This window comes from Rattus rattus, chromosome 1, assembly GCF_011064425.1.
Source record: "Rattus rattus isolate New Zealand chromosome 1, Rrattus_CSIRO_v1, whole genome shotgun sequence".
NCBI lineage: Eukaryota > Metazoa > Chordata > Mammalia > Rodentia > Muridae > Rattus > Rattus rattus.
This window is the reverse complement of record NC_046154.1, coordinates 40139063-40157182: the sequence shown is the minus strand read 5'-3', so window position 1 is coordinate 40157182 and position 18120 is coordinate 40139063. Positions and strand designations below refer to the sequence as shown.

Below are 18120 nucleotides of genomic sequence, written 5' to 3'. Positions count from 1 at the left end.
TCTCAGTGAGCTCAAGGCCAGCCTAACCAACATAGTGAGTTCCAGGGCAGCCAGTAGTGCATATTGCAACATTTATAACTTATTATAAATTATTATAACTCTAATAAGGCAGACACTGTTTTAGTTGCTTTACTCATTTAACACTCACTATACTCCTACCTAGTAGATATCAATTTTCTTATTGTTGTATTAAGGAGCTCACTCTGTAGACCGGGCTGACCTCGAACTCAGAGATCCACCTGTTCTGCCTCCCAAGAGCTGAGACTAAAAGCACGCACCACTACCGCCTGACCCATAATTAGGAAATTTAAATAACTCTTATCAAAATTACATGACTGACAGGCTAGAGAGATGGTAAAGCAGTGAAGAGCATTTGATGCTCTTGCCGAGACACAGGTCTACTTCCCAGAACCTGCAGGACGACTCCCAGTGACTGATAACTCCAGTTCCCTTGAGAATCCAAAGCCCTTTTTGGTCACTGCAGGCACTGCAGACATGTAATACAAATACATACATGCAAGTAAAAACTCATACACAGAACATAAAAATCAATAATTCTTCAATAATTGAATAATTGAAAATAAATCAATTTTGAAGAAAGTTGTATGACCGAACAAGTTGCGGATTAGTCTGGCCTTAAAGCCAACACCTTGCTTGCTTCTTAAGACTGTTACTACACAGAGCAAGCTGACTTTCAACTTTCAGCCTTCTTGTCTCTTCTTCCAGGGTGCTGGGATTAATGCAGTGCACACTATATTCAGATAAATTCATACTTTTAGTATATTATATGCATGTAACAAATAAACAGAGGTGCTGGGAAGGGGAACAAAGCAGGTTTACTATATTCATTCGTCATATGTCATACAACATTAGGATTTTTTAAAGATTTATTTATGTATATGAGCACTCTATCTGCATGTGTACCTGGATACCAGAAGAGGGCATCAGACCTCATTACAGATGGTTGTGAGTCACCCCCTCTGGTAGAGCAGCCAGTGCTCTTAACTGCCGGTTCAGCTCTCTAGCTCCAGTGTTAACTTTTCAATAGAAGGTATAACTAAGAAACTATAGCATATGAGGAACTACTATTTTTTTAATTTACCTAATTCTATTTTACATGCATTGGTGTGAAGGTGTCAGGTCTCCTGGAACTGAAGTTACAGAGTGGTGAGCTACCATGTGGGTGGTGGGAAGCAAACCGGGGTTTTCTGGATGAGCAGCCAGTGCTCGACTGTTGAGCCATCTTTCCAGTCCAATTAGGAGCTACTACATATTTGAACTGAATACTTGGATTTCTACCCCAAAGACTCCATTTTCATTTTACTTTTTCTGAGACAGGGTCTCTGTAGCTGAGGATGACCTTGAATTCTGGATTCTTCTGCCTCTACCTCCCATCAATTATGTGCTACTATGGCTTCACTTTCGTAGTTTATGTAATAACTTCTGGAGGATATCAAATAGCTAATTATATCTAAGGTAGCAGAAGCACTGTAATTCCCTTACCTAATAAGCATCTCATTCAGTCTTACACTTTTATCCCTTTTAAGGGTCGAGGGATAACCTAGAGCCTTGCACACAATAGATAATTACTCTACCACTGAGCTCTACACTTAGCCTTTAAAATTTATTTTATTTCTTTAGATATTATTTTACTGGCTGACCTGAAATTTGTTATATAGACCAGGCTGCCCTTAAACTCACGAGAGATCCTCCTGCCTCTGCTTCCTGAGTGCTGGGATGTGTGCAGCACTAAGCCTGGCCACCTAGCCTTTTACAACAATCATCTTATCCCTTTTCTAACGATCACTGTTCTAAGCTATTTGTTCCTAATTTACTTTCCTAGTTCTATTTATAAAGTTTAAGCTGGACTTTAACCCAGTGCTTGGAAGGCAGAGGCAGGTAGATCTTTGTGAGTTCAAGACCAGCCTGGTCTACAAAGTGAGTTCCAGGATAGCCAAAGCTACATAGTGAGACTCTGTTTAGAAAAAACTATTTAGGGGCTGGGGATTTAGCTCAGTGGTAGAGCGCTTACCTAGGAAGCGCAAGGCCCTGGGTTCGGTCCCCAGCTCTGAAAAAAAAGAACCAAAAAAAAAAAAGAAAGAAAAAACTATTTATATGTGTATACATAGACACGCACACATATGTGTGTATATGTTTATTAAAGTTTGTGTATGCATGGTTTGCCTTCTCTACCCCCAATGATGTAGTCCAATTGGATAGTCAAAAATTTATTTAGAAATGTAAATACATAAAATATCCAAGAAAAAATTAAAAAATTATTTATGAGTGAGTGGCCAAAGAGATTAAAGAAACAGAAGAATGCCGAGTACAAATTGAGGTTTAAGGGGCTGGAGAGATGGCTCAGCAGTTGAAGCAATGAATACTCTTCCAGAAGACCTGGGCGCAACTCCCAGAGCCCACACAGGTCCTATCTGTAACTCTAAGATGGGACACCCTCACACAGACACATACGTGCAGACAAAACACCAATGCATATCAAATAAAAATAAATAAAACAAACAAACAGATTGAGTTTTAAAAGTGTAGAATCATATGATCCAGCAAGGGGACATATGACAGGTGGAGGTCAGAAGAGGTCATGGATCCCCTGGAACTGGAACTAGAGTTGGTTTTGAGCAGGTGCTGGGAGCCAAACCTAGATCTTCTGAAAGAAGAGTAAGTATTCTCAACCACGGAGCCATTTCCCCAGCCTCAAATACCACATATTTTTAAAAATGAAACACTTTACTAAGTCTTATAATAATTTCCCAAGAAGTTTCTTTTTAATTTTTTTTACAGTATCCCCCACCCCCACCCCATGTGTGTCTGTGTATAGATACACATCACCATGTCATGCTTGGAGGTCAGAGAACAACTTCCTGAAGTCAGATCTTTTCTTCAGTCCTATAGGCTCAAGGGATTGAACTCAGGCCCTGAGGCTTTACCCACTGAGCCATCTCACCGGACTCCAGTACATAACCTCTTCAGGAGAACATAGTATATATAGTCTCAAAACTAGGCCAAATAAAGTATTTGTCTTCATTTTTTCCCCTAACTGTAAGAGTAATTAAGGGTGGAGAGGGGAGGGAGGGTGTGGTTAGGTGAGGGAGCACCCTCATAGAAGCAGGGGGAGGAGGGATAGGATAGTGGGTTTCTGGAGGAGAAACCAGGAAAAGGGATAACATTTAAAATGTAAATTAAAAAAATCCAATACAAGAAAAAAATGTTTAAAAAAAGAGTGATTAAGGGCTAGAGAGATAGCTCCGAAGTTAAAAGCACTTGCTGCTGCATTTCCTAGGACATGTCTTCAGTCCCCAGCAAACACAGTGGCTCATAAGCATCTGCAACTCTGGCTCTAGGGGATCCAATGCCTCTTATCCCTATAAGTACTACATGCAAGCACACGTCTACACGTGCCGACACGACGCTCATTCACATGCGAGAAAAATAAGTAAATCTTTAAACATAACTAAGATTACGTAAATTACTTTGGTCATGCTATTTTATCGCAGCAAAAGATAACCAATACACGGATATATACCTGTATAAATGAAATCTAGAAGTAACTGAAAGATTCCAGCTTCAACTCCTAGAATCTGTACAACGTCTTTTGAGGACTCTTTCATTCCTCCAGTGAACAAAGCTGCAAAGTATGGACTACTGGCGGCCAGGACCAGACGGTGAACCTGAAAGGTTTCCTTCCCCACCTGTAGCTGGACATCGCAGAAATGCTGTCCAGTTCTCATTTTGTTCATCTGGGCCAAGATGAGCTGGGCATGTTTATCAGAGGAAAATGAAGTGTCAGCGGCCTTGGCGTACTCCTCCTTAGACATGGTGATTGAAGATTAATGAAAGACACAGTTACCCATTATCTGCTTCTACCCTGAGAAACAAAGCACAAAGATCAGACTACTTCTCTATTTGTTAATATAGTTTCTATTCACATATAGATGAGACTTCTCTATAATTTCTCTAGGATCATAGGACACACACCAAACAAATAAGGGCTGACTCATGGCTAGACTTCTATTATGCCTTTGGATAGTAGAATGAGTAGTCAGTAAGAAGCCAAAGGATGCGCCACAGAAGAAATAAACATTGAGAGATAAACAGCGGTAAGGTATGAAGAACGGCCAGAAGCCCCCATTGAATAAAGGAAATAAGGTGCAGACAGAAAGAAGGTCTATCACTACAGTTAGGAAGCAGACATCTTAGGCAGGATGAACTTGTAAAAATCAACTGTGACCACCCCAAATGTCCAATTAAAATCTTTCTGTCTGTATGTTTCCTTTAACAGAGAAAGCCTTTGTGGATCTTTGTTTTAACCCCAGACTCCGTTCTATACATTTTCCTGCTCTCTCTCTCCTCTATACCTGTTGGCCACCCTAACCTCACCTATGTTATAGTCTATATCACATTCAATCGCAACTATCCAAGCTCATGCACACACACACGCACACACACACACACACACAGAGAGAGAGAGAGGAGAGAGAGAGAGAGAGAGATTGAAAAATAGTTCCTTTATGGAAGGAAGTAGCTACTACTGCTATAGAATCAGTCTCTTAACACACACCAGCATTTCAAATGTTTGTGAATTAAGAAATAATAAAAGGGGTTGGGGATTTAGCTCAGTGGTAGAGCGCTTGCCTAGGAAGCGCCAAGGCCCTGGGTTCGGTCCCCAGCTCCGAAAAAAGAACCAAAAAAAAAAAAAAAAAAAAAAAAAAAAAGAAATAATAAAAGGCTTGGGGTTTATGAGATAAGGGTCTCAACCTTGTAATGATCCTTCTGCCTTCTGTTACTTACAGCCAGGCCTGCAGGCATGTGTCACCATATCTGCCTCAATAGGTAGCTTCTTCACAAGTTTATACCAATTATAGTTTTTGGCTTACTTATTTGTTTTGTTTTGTTTTGTTTTTAAGACATGGTATCACTATGCAACCTTAGCCAGACTGGAATTCACCATGTAGACCAAGTTGCCCTCAGACCCAAGAAGATCTATCTGCCTCTCTGCCTTCTGAGTGTGGGATTAAAGTCTCGTGCAACCATGCCTCATCCTCGATTGTAATTTTTATGAGAAGAAAAGATAATCTCTAAAGTCACAGAGAAGCAAACTACCAAAGTTTCCCAAAGCATTAGAACACCGATAGTCTCGGACTTATTTTATCTAAGCCTTGGGCTGTTCATGTCATATTATATTACAGAGAAATTACCACACTAGGTTGTAGAGAATGGTGCCCAAGTACAGAAACTTGGACCTGAATCGTTATAGGTTTAACAAAACCAAACATGCCAATAGTCATTTCAGAACGCTTGGGTTCTCCAAGTAGGCAGGAAGTAGGAGATAACAAGAATCCAACCCTTTCATTATTTCTTATTTTTCAAACAAAAGTTGAAGAGAAGCAACATGACAAATTACTATGAGAATCAAAGGGATAAATTCAAGTCACTGAATAAAGAACCCATGAGTTCTTGCAATATAAGAGACAGATAAAGCAAAGGAAATGTAAGCTGATTAGTGCCTTGAAATGCAGGCATCAAAGAAAACCGGTGGTGAAAAATGACAGAACTGCTGTAAGCTGATGTTTAAAAAAAAAATTCAGTATATAGCATTCAGTCAAAAATTATCAGTAAAAACAGTCTGGGACTGGGTGTGGTGGTGCAGAGGTAGGCAGATCTCTTAGTTTCAAGCCAGCCAAGACTACATAGTAAGACCTTGTCCAAATAATAATAAAAATACCAATAATTAAAAAAAAGGATAATCATGAACATCTAGAAACTAATTTTTTGAGAGGTTTAAAGGAAGCCACTAAAATTTACTTCAGCATGTACACAATGCCAACATCTTACAAGCGAGTGGCACATAAACGCAGTCTATTTCTCTCTATGTGGAAATTCGACCTATAGATGTTATTAAACATGACATGGTTGTCAGACTTGCTGGTTTGTTTCTCCCTGGCAGAGGATTCTGAAACCCCTGCTGACCCCATCCCCGCCGCACGTGGCGAGTGTACACATACACACACACACACACACACACACACACACACACACACACACACACACACACACACACACACACGGTGTGACTCCAGGCTACCTCCATTAGTCTCTTACTCAAGGTATTAAAGCACAGCCACTAAGTCAAATGCCTCCTGTTACAAGAAACAGTTCATTTAATATTCACTTTGACAGTAGAGAGCCAGAGTGTTTGTCATCTTTCTCAGTAAATACAGTAAGCGGAGTACCTCATCGCAAAATGTGGCTTGGGAAATGAGTGTTCATACAAACATGAAAAGCAAAGATCTAAGGACTATACTTCAATACAGTTTATTGGTTAACGATGGAGACAATCAGAGGGACTAAAGAGGACCTTTGGTGGCCTCGATTTCGCTCTCAAGAGCTGCTGAAAGTTGATTAAGAAAGGGGGCCAGAACTCCAGCTGAGCATCAAAACAACTGCGACTCTTTGTGCTTGAGTCGGAGGCTGTAACTAAAATTCTGCCTAAACTGGTCCACACTAGAGGGAGAAAGTCATCTCTGTGCTATTGACGGCTCAAGCATGGGAGGAATTTCAGACTGGAGCCGGCAGAAATCAGGGACAAGGTCTGGCCCTGGGGAGAGCAGAGGCCGCGGCGCCGTAGACTGGAGGAAGCTCCAAGACGGCGAAAACACTTGGACGGTCAGAGCGCCTCCGGAGGTGACAGGAGGAAAGCGAAAGTACGGTGCGTTCCAAAGCTCCAGTCCCTTTCCCTTCCCGGTCCGGAGAGGACACGAGGAAGTTCCCAACCTGTGAGAAACACAGACCGTACGCAGGCCTCGCTTACCCGCCGCGTACCTTCCCGCCGGCGCCCTCCGATGCTCTGCGCGCGCAGGCACCGGAGGGGGCGGGGACAGCCTGTGGAGACAGGTGACTGAGACCGCTGAAAGCGCAGCTACTGCGCTGATGCGGGAACCTTCTACTGCGCGTGCTCCGTCTCTGGGCCCGCCTCCTCACAGCCACGGGCGCCGCTGGGTGGACCTGGGTGGCTGCTCGCTGGCAGTGGAGGATGGTTCTAAAAGTTCCCCAGCTGCAAAAAAGTGACTTTTGATATATTCTTCAAAAATTAGGTAGTGGTAACAGTTACATGCCTATGTAAACAGAGTAAAGAAAAAAAAGTCACTGGATTGTATGCCTATCATTAAAAGGGTAAACGTTATGGCATGTGAATTACAGCTCAATAAAAGCTGCTGCATTTTTTTAAATGTTAGATTATGTTATCCCTGTGCTCAGAATTCCCCAGTGATTTTCCATTTCATTTAGAGCAAAAGTCACTTTCTCCAAGTGAAAAACAGCCTCTGTGGTGGGGAGCCAGAAAGAGATGAGCAGTTAAGAGCTATCTTGCCAGCTACTGTGGCGGCACACCCCTTTGATCCCAGCGTTATTCTGTAGGCATTAGCAGGCGGATGTCTGTGTGTTTGAGGATAGCCTGGTCTACAAAGTGAGATTTAAGACAGCCAGACTGTTATACAGAGAAACTCCATCTAGAAAAACCTTAAGGAGAGGGGGGAGGGGAGGAGAGAGAAAAGAGGGGGGGGTTGGGGATTTAGCTCAGTGGTAGGAGCGCTGGCCTAGGAAGCGGAAGGCCCTGGGTTCGGTCCCCAGCTCCGAAAAAAAAAACCAAAAAAAAAAAAGAAAAAGAGAAGAGAGAGAGAGAGAGAGAGAGAGAGAGCTATCTTGCAGAGGACCTAGGTTCAATTCCTAGCATCCACATGGTTGCTTTATAGCCATCTGTAACCCGAGATCCAGAAGATCCAACAACAACACACACTGTGCACATACATATATACAAACCAGTCATAAAAAACTAAGTGAGTAGTAAATAAAACCTAAAACAAATGTTTAAGGCTCTGTTGGGCCCCTCCTCCATCACCTCCCTACAGCTCTCATCTGTGGCTTTCCCATGCCTTCATTCTGGTTTGGTCTTTCTAGCGTTCTTGTTGGTGTTTTTCCCCATCCTATGAGCAAGCACACTCCCTTTTGGCACCTTCCACTCTAGACTGTTCTGCAAGCTACCCTTTTGTTCTCTTCAGATCTGTTTCTTCAGATTTTACCTTTTCAGTGAGACCATCCTGTAGAACTCTCTCTGCATGTTCTCATCCAGATTTTTTCCTCAGGACACTTACTGTCTTAAGGCTACTGTTTCTTCCATGAAGTACCATGATAAAAAACAGATTGGGAAAGGAAGGGTTTATTTTACTCACAGTTCCATATAACAGTTCATCAAAGGCAGTGAGGGCAGGAACTCAAGCAGGGCAGAAAACTTGGCAGAAGCTGATGCAGAGGCCATGGCGGGGTGTTGTTTACTGGTTTGTTCCCCTTGCTTGCTCAACCTGTGTTGTTATTAGAACGCAGGACCACCATCCCAGAGATGGAACCACTCACAATGGTCTGGGCTCTCCCTCATCAACCACTAATTAAGAAAGAGCCTTCCAGGCTCTACAGTCCACCTTAGGGAGACCTTTTCTTTTCTTTTCTTTCTTTCTTTTTTTTTTTTTTCTTTTTTTTCGGAGCTGGGTATTAAACCCAGGGCCTTGCAGTTGCTAGGCAAGCACTCTACCACTGAGCCAAATCCCCAACCCCCCCCTTTTTTTTTTTTTAAGATTTATTTATTGGGTTGGAGGGATGGCTTGCAGGCGTACAGGCAGGCAGAATATTGTGCACATTATTATTATTTTTAGATTTATTTATTTCATGTATATAAGTCCACTGTAGCTGTCTTCAGACACACCAGAAGAGGGCATCAGATCCCATCACAGATGGTTGTGAGCCACCATATGGTTGCTGGAAATTGAACTCAGGACCTCTGGAAGAACAGTCAGTGCTCTTAACCACTAAGCCATCTCTCCAGCCCCAGGGAGACATTTTCTTTTTCTTTTCTTTTTTTTTTTTTTTTTTTTTTTTTTTTTTCGGGGCTGGGGACCGAACCCAGGGCCTAGCTGAGCTAAATCCCCAACCCCAGGGAAGACATTTTCTTAACTGAGGCTTTCGCTGATGATTCTAGCTTATGTCACGTTGACATAAAACCAGGTGGTACTTATTGTCATCTAATATACTAATTTTACAAGATTTGCTTTATTATTATTATTATTTTATTTTTTGAGCAGGGTTTTTCTGTGTAGCCCTGTTCCTGTCCTGGAACCTGCTCTGTAGACCAGGCTGGCCTTGAACTCAGATCTGCCTGCCTCTACCTCCAGAGCACTGAGATTAAAGGAGTATTCTGCAAGATTTTCAATTCTGTGTACTACATGTGTCTTTGTGTGGGCATGCACACATGCATGCACTTGCCTACGGAGGCCACAGGCATTCGATCTACCGGAGCTGGAGTTACAGGCAAGTATCAACTGCTTGCAGTAGGTGCTAAGACTTGAACTCTGGTCCTCTGAAAGAGCAGTGTATGCCCCTAGCCACGGAGCCATCTCTTCAGTCCGTTATTTCTTGTTAATATGTTTATCTAAGCATGAACTCTCCATCATTCCTACATTCTGTATCACTACATTCGTGCTGGCTCGTGAAAGATGCTCAATCGTCATTGCATGAAATGTGAACGTTTTACTCTTCCTGCTGTGTGTGTGTTTACTCTTGCTCAAATCCATCCACCTTTTATCTTCAGAAAGAAATAAAATGAGATATTTAAAAGTAGGAGCCAGAGTTAGAGGACCTTGGTTCAAATCTCACTATATCGTCATCGAGTGCCTTTGGACAGCTTCTGTTTGTTTTTTTGTTTGTTTGTTTTAAACTCTTCAATTGTTTGTTTGAGATAAGTTCTCATAGGCCCTGGTTGTTCTGGGACTCATTTGTAGGCCAGGCTGGCAGCAAACTCACAAAAATCCACCTATCTCAGCCTCCCAAGTGCTGAGATTAAAGGTATGTGCCCCCAAGTCCAGAAAAAAAAACTTAAAATTTTTATTTTTATGGATGTGTGTATGATTGTGTATTTGGGCACTTGTGTAGCTCAGAAGGTGTTAGATCACCCTGGAACTCAAATATAAATCAGGTGTGGAGACCTGAGTTGCAGATGGTTTTGAGCCACCAAGTGGGTGCTGGGAATCAAACCCTGGTGTTCTGTAAGAGCAGCCAGTGCTGTTAACTGCTGAACTATCTCTCCAGAATCCCAAATTAAATAATTTTACTCATGTACTGCAGTCTAGGTAATTGCCAAGATCATTGTTTTACTTGGGTTCACAAAATATTGCTTTAAAAAAATTCTATTGGTGCTGATAGACAGTGGTGGCACATGCCTTTAATCCAACACTCCAGAGACAAAGGCACGTGGATCTCCGTGAGTTCAAGGCCAGCCTGGTCTACAGAGTGAGTACTGGGACAACCAGGGCTACACAGAGAAACCCTGTCTTGAAACAAATAAACAAATACACATTCTATTGAGCTGAGGAGATGGTTGTCTCCAGAGATTTCTGGAAAGAACTCTCCCATGTCTTTTTTTTTTTTTTTTTTTTTTTTTTTTGGTCCACCTGGACACAACTGCTATCCAAAGATAACAGATACTCCACTTGGAGGATAGAACCGTACAACACGTTTGAATGCTTCGTCCCCAGACAGTAGTGCTGTTTTCAGAGGTTGTAGAACCTTTGGGGTCTTTGAAGAAGTAGGCCACTAGAGGCAAGCATGGAAGGTTGTTTTTGGTCTGTGTTCTCTGCTTCTTGATTTACCAAGATGTGAGGAGTCTTCACCACAAGTTCCTACCACCACAGAAGGCCTTTTTCCATACCCTCCCAACCTCTAAAACTGTGGGCCAAAATACACGCCTTCTTCCTTAGTGGTTCTCTTACAGAGACACAACAGTGATTAATACAACGTTTTTGAGTAGCGGGAATTCTTTTCTGGTTGTCTGTTGTATCATTTTGGTTCAACACCAGTAATGGCCTTGGAGCATAAAAAGATATTTCAGGGTGCTAGAGGGGGTGGCTCTGTGGTTAAGAGCATTTGTTGATCTTCCAGGAGACCTGAATCGGTTCCCAGCACCTATGCCAGGTAGCTTACAATTGTCTGTAACTTCAGCGTTAGGAGATACAACTCCCCTTTCTGCCCCCACAGCCCCACACATGGAAATAAAGGTCTGGAGAGATGGCTCAGCAATTGAGAGCACTTGTTCTTGTTGAGGGCCAAGGTTTGGTTCCTAGGACCCACATGGAAGCTCACAATCATTTATAACTTCAGTTCCAGGGGACCCTATACCCTCTTCTTACTTCCAGGGGTGCCAGGCGTACATGTGATGCACATACATCTAAGCAGACAAAACATTCATAAATATAAAAATAAATGACTAAATCTAAAAGGACACATTTTAAAACTAAAATGAAAATTAACAATTAAAAGATATTTCAGGGGGTTGGGGATTTAGCTCAGTGGTAGAGCACTGAGCCTAGCAAGCGCAAGGCCCTGGGTTCGGTCCCCAGTCCGAAAAAAAAAAAAAAGAAAAAGAAAAAGAAAAAAGAAAAAAGAGAGGAACCTAGCTATATGGCCAAGATATTTGTAAATATGTTCTGAGTATGAGTCTTATATCTGGGACCAGGGCCTAACTTCAACAAAAGACTTTCCAATTAACCTATTTCACAAAAGTTCGAGTGAAAATGTATGAGTCAAAAGTGAAGTGCTCTCTTTCTCTCCCTTTTCCTTAAATGAGATAGTCTGAAAGTGCTGAGCCTGGAAGAAAACTTAATGGAAAATAAAAGCTTGCTTAAGCCAGGACATGACAGTGCATATTTGTAATCTTAGCACTGAAGGGGCACAAGAGCACTTAGTGCTCCTAACCAGTGAACTCTTGCTCCAGCAACATGAAAATAATGATGTCTTTTAAAAAAAAACAAAACCAAAATAATTACACGTAAAAGAGCTGGCTTTCCAGCTTGGATGGGAAATTTGCTATAGAACTATCAGATGCAGAGCAAAATGGTTTTAATTAGCCAGAAAATGTGTCACCCTGAAATGCAGAGGGGAAAAGAAATAATGAGGTGGTGTCCTAGAGAAAGAAATTTCAGGAAAGCAACAGTCAGCAAATTATCCACAGTCCCATCTGTTTGTGTTGGGTGCTCAGCCCAGACGTACTCTGCAGAGTCATTGTGTGTACTCATTGGAGAAGTGAACCCAGAGTCCACGGAGAAGTAGCTCATTTGCACACTCGAGCAGAACTGAATGCAAAGTTCACAGTCCACCTTCTCTTTACTTCCCTTACACCTCAGCCCTCTCCGAATCACCTGAGAAGACTGGCTTTGACCTTTACGGTCATAGTTTCACTTTGGTTAACCGGAGAGAGGTGGATGTTGCCTGGCTATTTTGTGATCTAGATTATATTCCTTCTACAGGCCAGTTCCTGTATTTCCAGGAAGTTGGGCTTTGTCAGAAAACCCACCCCAAACAGGATATTTTTTTCCAAAGGAGCCTTTTTCTCCCCACAAGTGCTTTCCAAAGACAATTGAGTTCGATCGCATGAACACCGGTTCTCAGCCTTGGCTACCTATTAGAGTCACCTGGCCTTTTCAACTGCATTGTGCTTATCCGCCAGAGCTGCTGACTCTTTGTTTAGAGTGAGGCACGCTCTATTATTATGGTCTAAAACACTTTCCAGGAGATTCTAACACTCTTTCAGCTAAGGACAAAAAGCAACTGTCCTAAACACACTGAAAACCACGAAGGCTTTTGATAGTAGGAGAGGAAAAGTATACACGCGGGAGAATATAGGCTCATCTGACTTATTCTACACCCCATCAATAAGATATGTTAAATGCCATCCGAATATACATGTATATTCATTTTGTATAAATTATGCATGACAAACTATAAAATGAAAATTATATAATAACAATATATTTTTTTATTTTTTAAAATTACACTTTTTGGGGGGAGTGTATATGAGGGGGTGCTCATATCACAGCACGTGTGTGATCAGAAGACAGCCTTGGGAGTACCTTCTCTCCTTCCACTAGTGGGGTTCAGATGAAACAAAGGTGATCAGGTTTGATGGCAAGCACCTTTATCTACCGAGCTGACCCATAAGCAGTATTTTTAAATAGTTCAATTTTAAAACTATTTTTTTTTGTTTTGTTTTTTGAGACAGTGTTTCTCTGTGTAGCTCTGGCTGTCCTGGAACTTGCTCTACAGACCAGGCTGGCTTCAAACTCAGAGATCTGTCTGCCTCTGCCTCCCTAATGCTGAGATTAAAGAAACCACTAGTACCACCAGGCATCAGTTAAAAGAAATTTTAAGGTCTCTTTTCTGTGGTATGAGCCCCTTTTGTTCCTTTTTAATCCTCTTCCTCTTCCTCTTCCTCTTCCGCTGCCGCTTCTTCTTCCTCTTCTTCTTCTTCTTCTTCTTCCTCTTCTCCTCCTCCTCCTCCTCCTCCTCCTTCTTCTTCTTCTTTTGCATAGTCAGTGTCTGTGTGTATTTGTGTGTGCACATGTGTCTATTTATTACACAGGTGTGTTCACCCATGCATACATATGTGGAAGCCAGAAGTCACGTCACAGGTCTTCCTCTACCTCTCCACCTTATTTGTTGAGACAGGTTCTCTCAGTGAGCCAATCGGCTAAACTGGCTGGCTAGCAAGCTTCAGGGATCCTAAGCACTAGGGCTACACACACGCAGCGCCTCACCCAGCTTTTTATGTGGGTACCAGGAATGGAATTGAGTCCTGGTGCTTACACAGCAGGCACTTTACCAATAAGTCAAATTTTCATTTCATAACTTTCAAGAGGGTAGATGATGAATCTGGACTGATAACATGTGCCTGTAACACAGGCTACACAGGAGGCAAAGGGAGAGAATCACAAGTTCACTTCCAGCTTATGGTGCAGAATAAATTCTAGGCCACTTCTGGGCAACCTGGCAAAACTTCGTGTCAAATCGAGCAAAACTAGAAAGCTAAGGAAGGATGTAGCTCAGAGGTCGGGTGCTTGTCTGGCATGCACTACACCTAAGTCATGGTGAACATAAACAAAGAGATTATTAAAACTGACTCCTAAAACCAGGTGCCAAGACTGGTGAGATAGCTCAAGGGTAGAGTGCTTGGCTAGTACAGGACGGGCTCCAGGTTTGGTCTCCACCCCCATAAAAAGGAACAAACAGAAAACCAGAGAGAGGAAAATGGAAGAAAAAGAAAAGAATGTATTAGATGGAATTGATGGCAAATTGGACCCTGGAAATCAGTTAAGCTGAAGTCGTAGCCATAGAAACCAACTGAAAGGAGTCATGGAGAGGATTAGCAACTCAGAAAAATAGTCGCTACAAATACAGATGCCTGTAAGCGCAGGTGGGGACCAATCATATAATAACCTGGTCAAAAAAGAGTGATAAACAATAAGAGCTACAGGCATAAGCTAGATGCCATCTGCTATCCTATATCAGAAAACCTGTCAGTCTCTGACCTTATTAATATGTGTATCACACTGGAATCCTTGAATGACACTATCAGCCTTATTACATAAATGACACTTAGAAAACCCTAATTCAGCATCAAGAATAAATATATAACATGCTTATTTATTTATTATTAAAAATGAGATATTTTATATAAATACAAAATTGTGTTTCTTTATACAACTGCAATAGGATTTGGATCACACTGCTAGGATTTATTTAAAGAAAGCAATGATATAAAAACAGCAAGAAGACCTGAATCCAAAGGTTTTCCTCTAACAGTACCAAATACCTCAAGGTACAGATTATTATACAAATGTGTACAAATCTTTAATACAAATACAACAGGGCTAGGCAAAAAAGAGGAACGCTTCACAAATTTGCGTGTCATTCTCACGCAGGAGCCGTGCTAATCTCTGTATTGTTCCAATCTTAGGATATGTGCCACTGAAGCTAGCACTCTTTATTTTGGGACAGGGTTTTTCTGTGTAGCCCTGGCTATCCTGGAGCTCACAGAGACCTGCCTGCCTCTGCCTCTCGAGTGCTGGGATTAAAGGCATGCATCACCCCATGCTTGGCTATTTTTTTTTTTAAACTTTCTCTATACCCAAGATGCCCTTGATAACCTTCAGGCCTCCCCCTCCCAAGTGCTGAGGTCCCAAGCATGTAAAACCATGCCCTATGCTGAGTGTACACAAAGCAGAGGGTGAGCCCAGAGCTTCACACATGCTAGACAGGCTGTGAACTGATCTACATTCTCAGCCTAATAAATATTGTTTTCAAGAACACAGTAGAAGATTTAGTAATAGAGACTATATTGTAGGCTTTAAAGACAAGTCTCGGGGTTGGGGATTTAGCTCAGTGGTAGAGCACTTGCCTAGCAAGCGCAAGGCCCTGGGTTCCGTCCCCAGCTCCAAAAAAAAAAAAAAAAAAAAAATTAAAGACAAGTCTCAATGAATATGAAAGGATTTCTACAATATGATCTGTGAGTACAAATAAGACTAAACAGAAGCAGAAAACTACCATGCAAAACCCTCAACTATCAACTAACACATTTTCAAACTACACATGGTTCAATGAAGAATTCAATAAGGAATTAGGAAATAGTTTGTATTGTATTAAAGTAAAACTTGAGCACTCAGGGCTGCACCAGTGGCTCAAGGGTTAAGAACACTTGCTGTCCTTGCAGAGGACCTAGAACCTAACGTGGTAGCACACATGGCGTATTGGCTAGTTTTGTGTGTCAGCTTGAGTCAACATAAGCTAGACCCATCAGCGAGGAAGGAGCCCCAGTTGAGGAAATACCTCCATGAGATCCAGCTATAAGGCATTCTCTCAATTAGTGATCAATGGGGGAGGACCCAGCCCATTGTGGGTGGTGCCATTCCTACACTGGTAGTCCTGAATTCTATGAGAAAGCAGGCTGAACAAGCCAGTAAGCAGCACTCCTCCATGGCTTCTGCATCTTCTCCTGCCTCTAGGTTTCTGCCCTGCTTGAGTTCCTCCTTCTCTGGTCTCCTCTGATAATGAACTGCCTTGTGGAAATGTAAGCTGAATAAACACTTTGCTCCCCAAGTTGCTTTGGTCATGGTGTTTTATCACATCAGTAGTAACCGTGAGACACATGAAATCCTATACCTTTTCATGGCCTTTGTGGGAACCAGGCACACACATTGTGCACATACCTAAGTGTAGGCAAAATGCTAGCACGCATAAAGTAAAAGTAATATATAAATCTTTAAAAATATCAATAATAATCTTTACTTAAAAACAAAACAAAACCTCAAAGCTCAATGTATCTATAGGCGAGATTCAGGTAAAAGCTTATAGCACTGGGCTGGAGGGATGGCTCAGTGGTTAAGAGCACCGGCTGCTCTTCCAGAGGTCCTGAGTTCAAATCCCAGCAACCACATGGTGGCTCACAACCATCTGTAATGGGATCTGATGCCCTCTTCTGGTGTGTCTGAAGACAGCTACAGTGTACTCACATATAATAAATAAAAATCTTTTAAAAAAAAAAAGCTTCTAGCACTAAATGTGTATGTTAGTTAAGAGGAAATGTCTCAAATCAATGGCCTAGACTTTTAAGAAAACAGGCAGTGAGCCAGGCAGTGGTGGCACACGTTTTTAATCCTAGCACTTTGGAGAGTGAGTTCCAGGACTGCCAGGGCTATACAGAGAAACCCTGTCCCAGAAAACAAACAATCGAACCAAAGAAGAAGAAGAAGAAGAAGAAGAAGAAGAAGAAGAAGAAGAAGAAGAAGAGGAGGAGGAAGAGGAGGAGGAGGAGGAGGAGAAAGAAGAAGAAGAGAAGAAGAAGAAGAAGAAGAAGAAGAAGAAGAAGAAGAAGAAGAAGAAGAAGAAGAAGAAGAAGAAGAAGAAGAAGAAGAAGAAGGAGAAGAAGAAGAAGGAGAAGAAGAAGAAGAAGAAGAAGAAGAAGAAGAAGAAGAAGAAGAAGAAGAAGAAGAAGAAGAAGAAGAAGAAGAAGAAGAAGAAGAAGAAAAGAAAAGGAAGGGATGGGCATGGGGTATGCACCTATAGTCCCATAGCTATTCAGGAGTTGATGCAAGGAATTGCCTGGGACTAGGAGTTTGGAACCAGCATGAGAAACATAGTGAGACCCTATTTCTTGAACTTAAAAAAAAATTAGCTCCTGTTCTCTTGTTCTCTCTTGCTCTCTTGCTCCTCTCCTGCTCCCACTCTCCCCATTCCCTTACCCCCTCCTCTCCATATGCTCATGGCCTGCTCTCTCTCTCTCTCTCTCTCTCTCTCTCTCTCTCTCTCTCTCTCTCTCTCTCTCGCTCTCCTTTCTCTGCCTCTGCCTCTACTACCCTCTTAACTCCCCTCCCCATGCTCTAAATAAACTCTATTCTATACTAAAAAAAGTTAGTATGGGTTGGGGGGGGTCAACACATGTGCCATGGTGCATGTGTGGTGGTCTGAGGGCAACTCTGGAGTTCATTCTCCCCTTCCACCTTTCCATAGTTCTGCCAGACTTGTGTAGAAAGCACCTTTACCCCATAAGTCATCTCACTGTTCCCAGCCTTTATTCCTTAAAAGAAAAGGAAAAAGAAAAGAAAAAGAAAAGGAAGAAGAAGGTGGCTGGGAATAGCTTAGCTGATAGTGACCTTGCCTTTTGTGCATGAGGCCCTAGGTTTGAGTCACAATGCTACAAGTCAAACAAACAAAGGAACAAAAGGGCTCCCAAAGGGAGCTGGAGAGATGGCTCAGTACTTAATACTGCTCTTATAAGAAGACCCAAGTTTGTTTCTGTAGGCAGATGTATGGTTAGTGGGGTTCTGTGTCTGCTCTGCCACAGGGCATGGCTGCTTGTGAGGCAGGATGCAGAAGTTTGACTGTGCTTACCCCAAGCCAACACTGGGGGTAGGGAAGTGCAGTCTCAGGCATGGGACAGCCAGAGCTGGCTCAGGGGTCTCTGGGCTTGCAAGGAGACTGGGGCCATCTGGTTCTCAGGCTCTCAGACATACAGGCGCCACGGGGAGCCATGGAAGAGCTGAGAATGGGGTGGGGACCCGAGGGCTGGATATAGCGGGGGAAGAGGGGGGATCTGGGGGGGCAGGTTGGGGAGAATTAGGGGAAGCTCAGGCTGGTCCCTCGGGGGAGTCCTTGGCTTGTCAGCTGCAGGCTTGGGCTTGGGCTGGGTGGCAACCATGGCTGGGAGCACAGAGAGACCTTCTGCAGGAGATT

At 42.6% G+C, this 18120-nt stretch overlaps 1 protein-coding gene and 1 non-coding gene across 2 annotated transcripts in view; both read right to left on the bottom strand.

Moving 5' to 3' along the window:
- Ipp (intracisternal A particle-promoted polypeptide) overlaps nt 1-6941 on the bottom strand; it is a 38015-nt gene extending 31074 nt beyond the window's left edge. The window contains exons 1-2 of the mRNA XM_032899678.1: nt 6827-6941; nt 3542-3883 (exon numbers count right to left, since the gene is read on the bottom strand). Of these exons, the coding sequence (XP_032755569.1) occupies nt 3542-3833 (292 nt within the window). The 5' untranslated portion in view covers nt 3834-3883; nt 6827-6941. The remainder of the gene's footprint in view (nt 1-3541; nt 3884-6826) is intronic.
- Nucleotides 6942-14768: 7827 nt separating this feature from the next.
- On the bottom strand, nt 14769-14872 carry LOC116890364. Its single transcript, XR_004386582.1, has one exon. It is a non-coding gene; the product is annotated as a U6 spliceosomal RNA (small nuclear RNA).
- Between the last annotated feature and the right edge of the window lie 3248 nt (nt 14873-18120).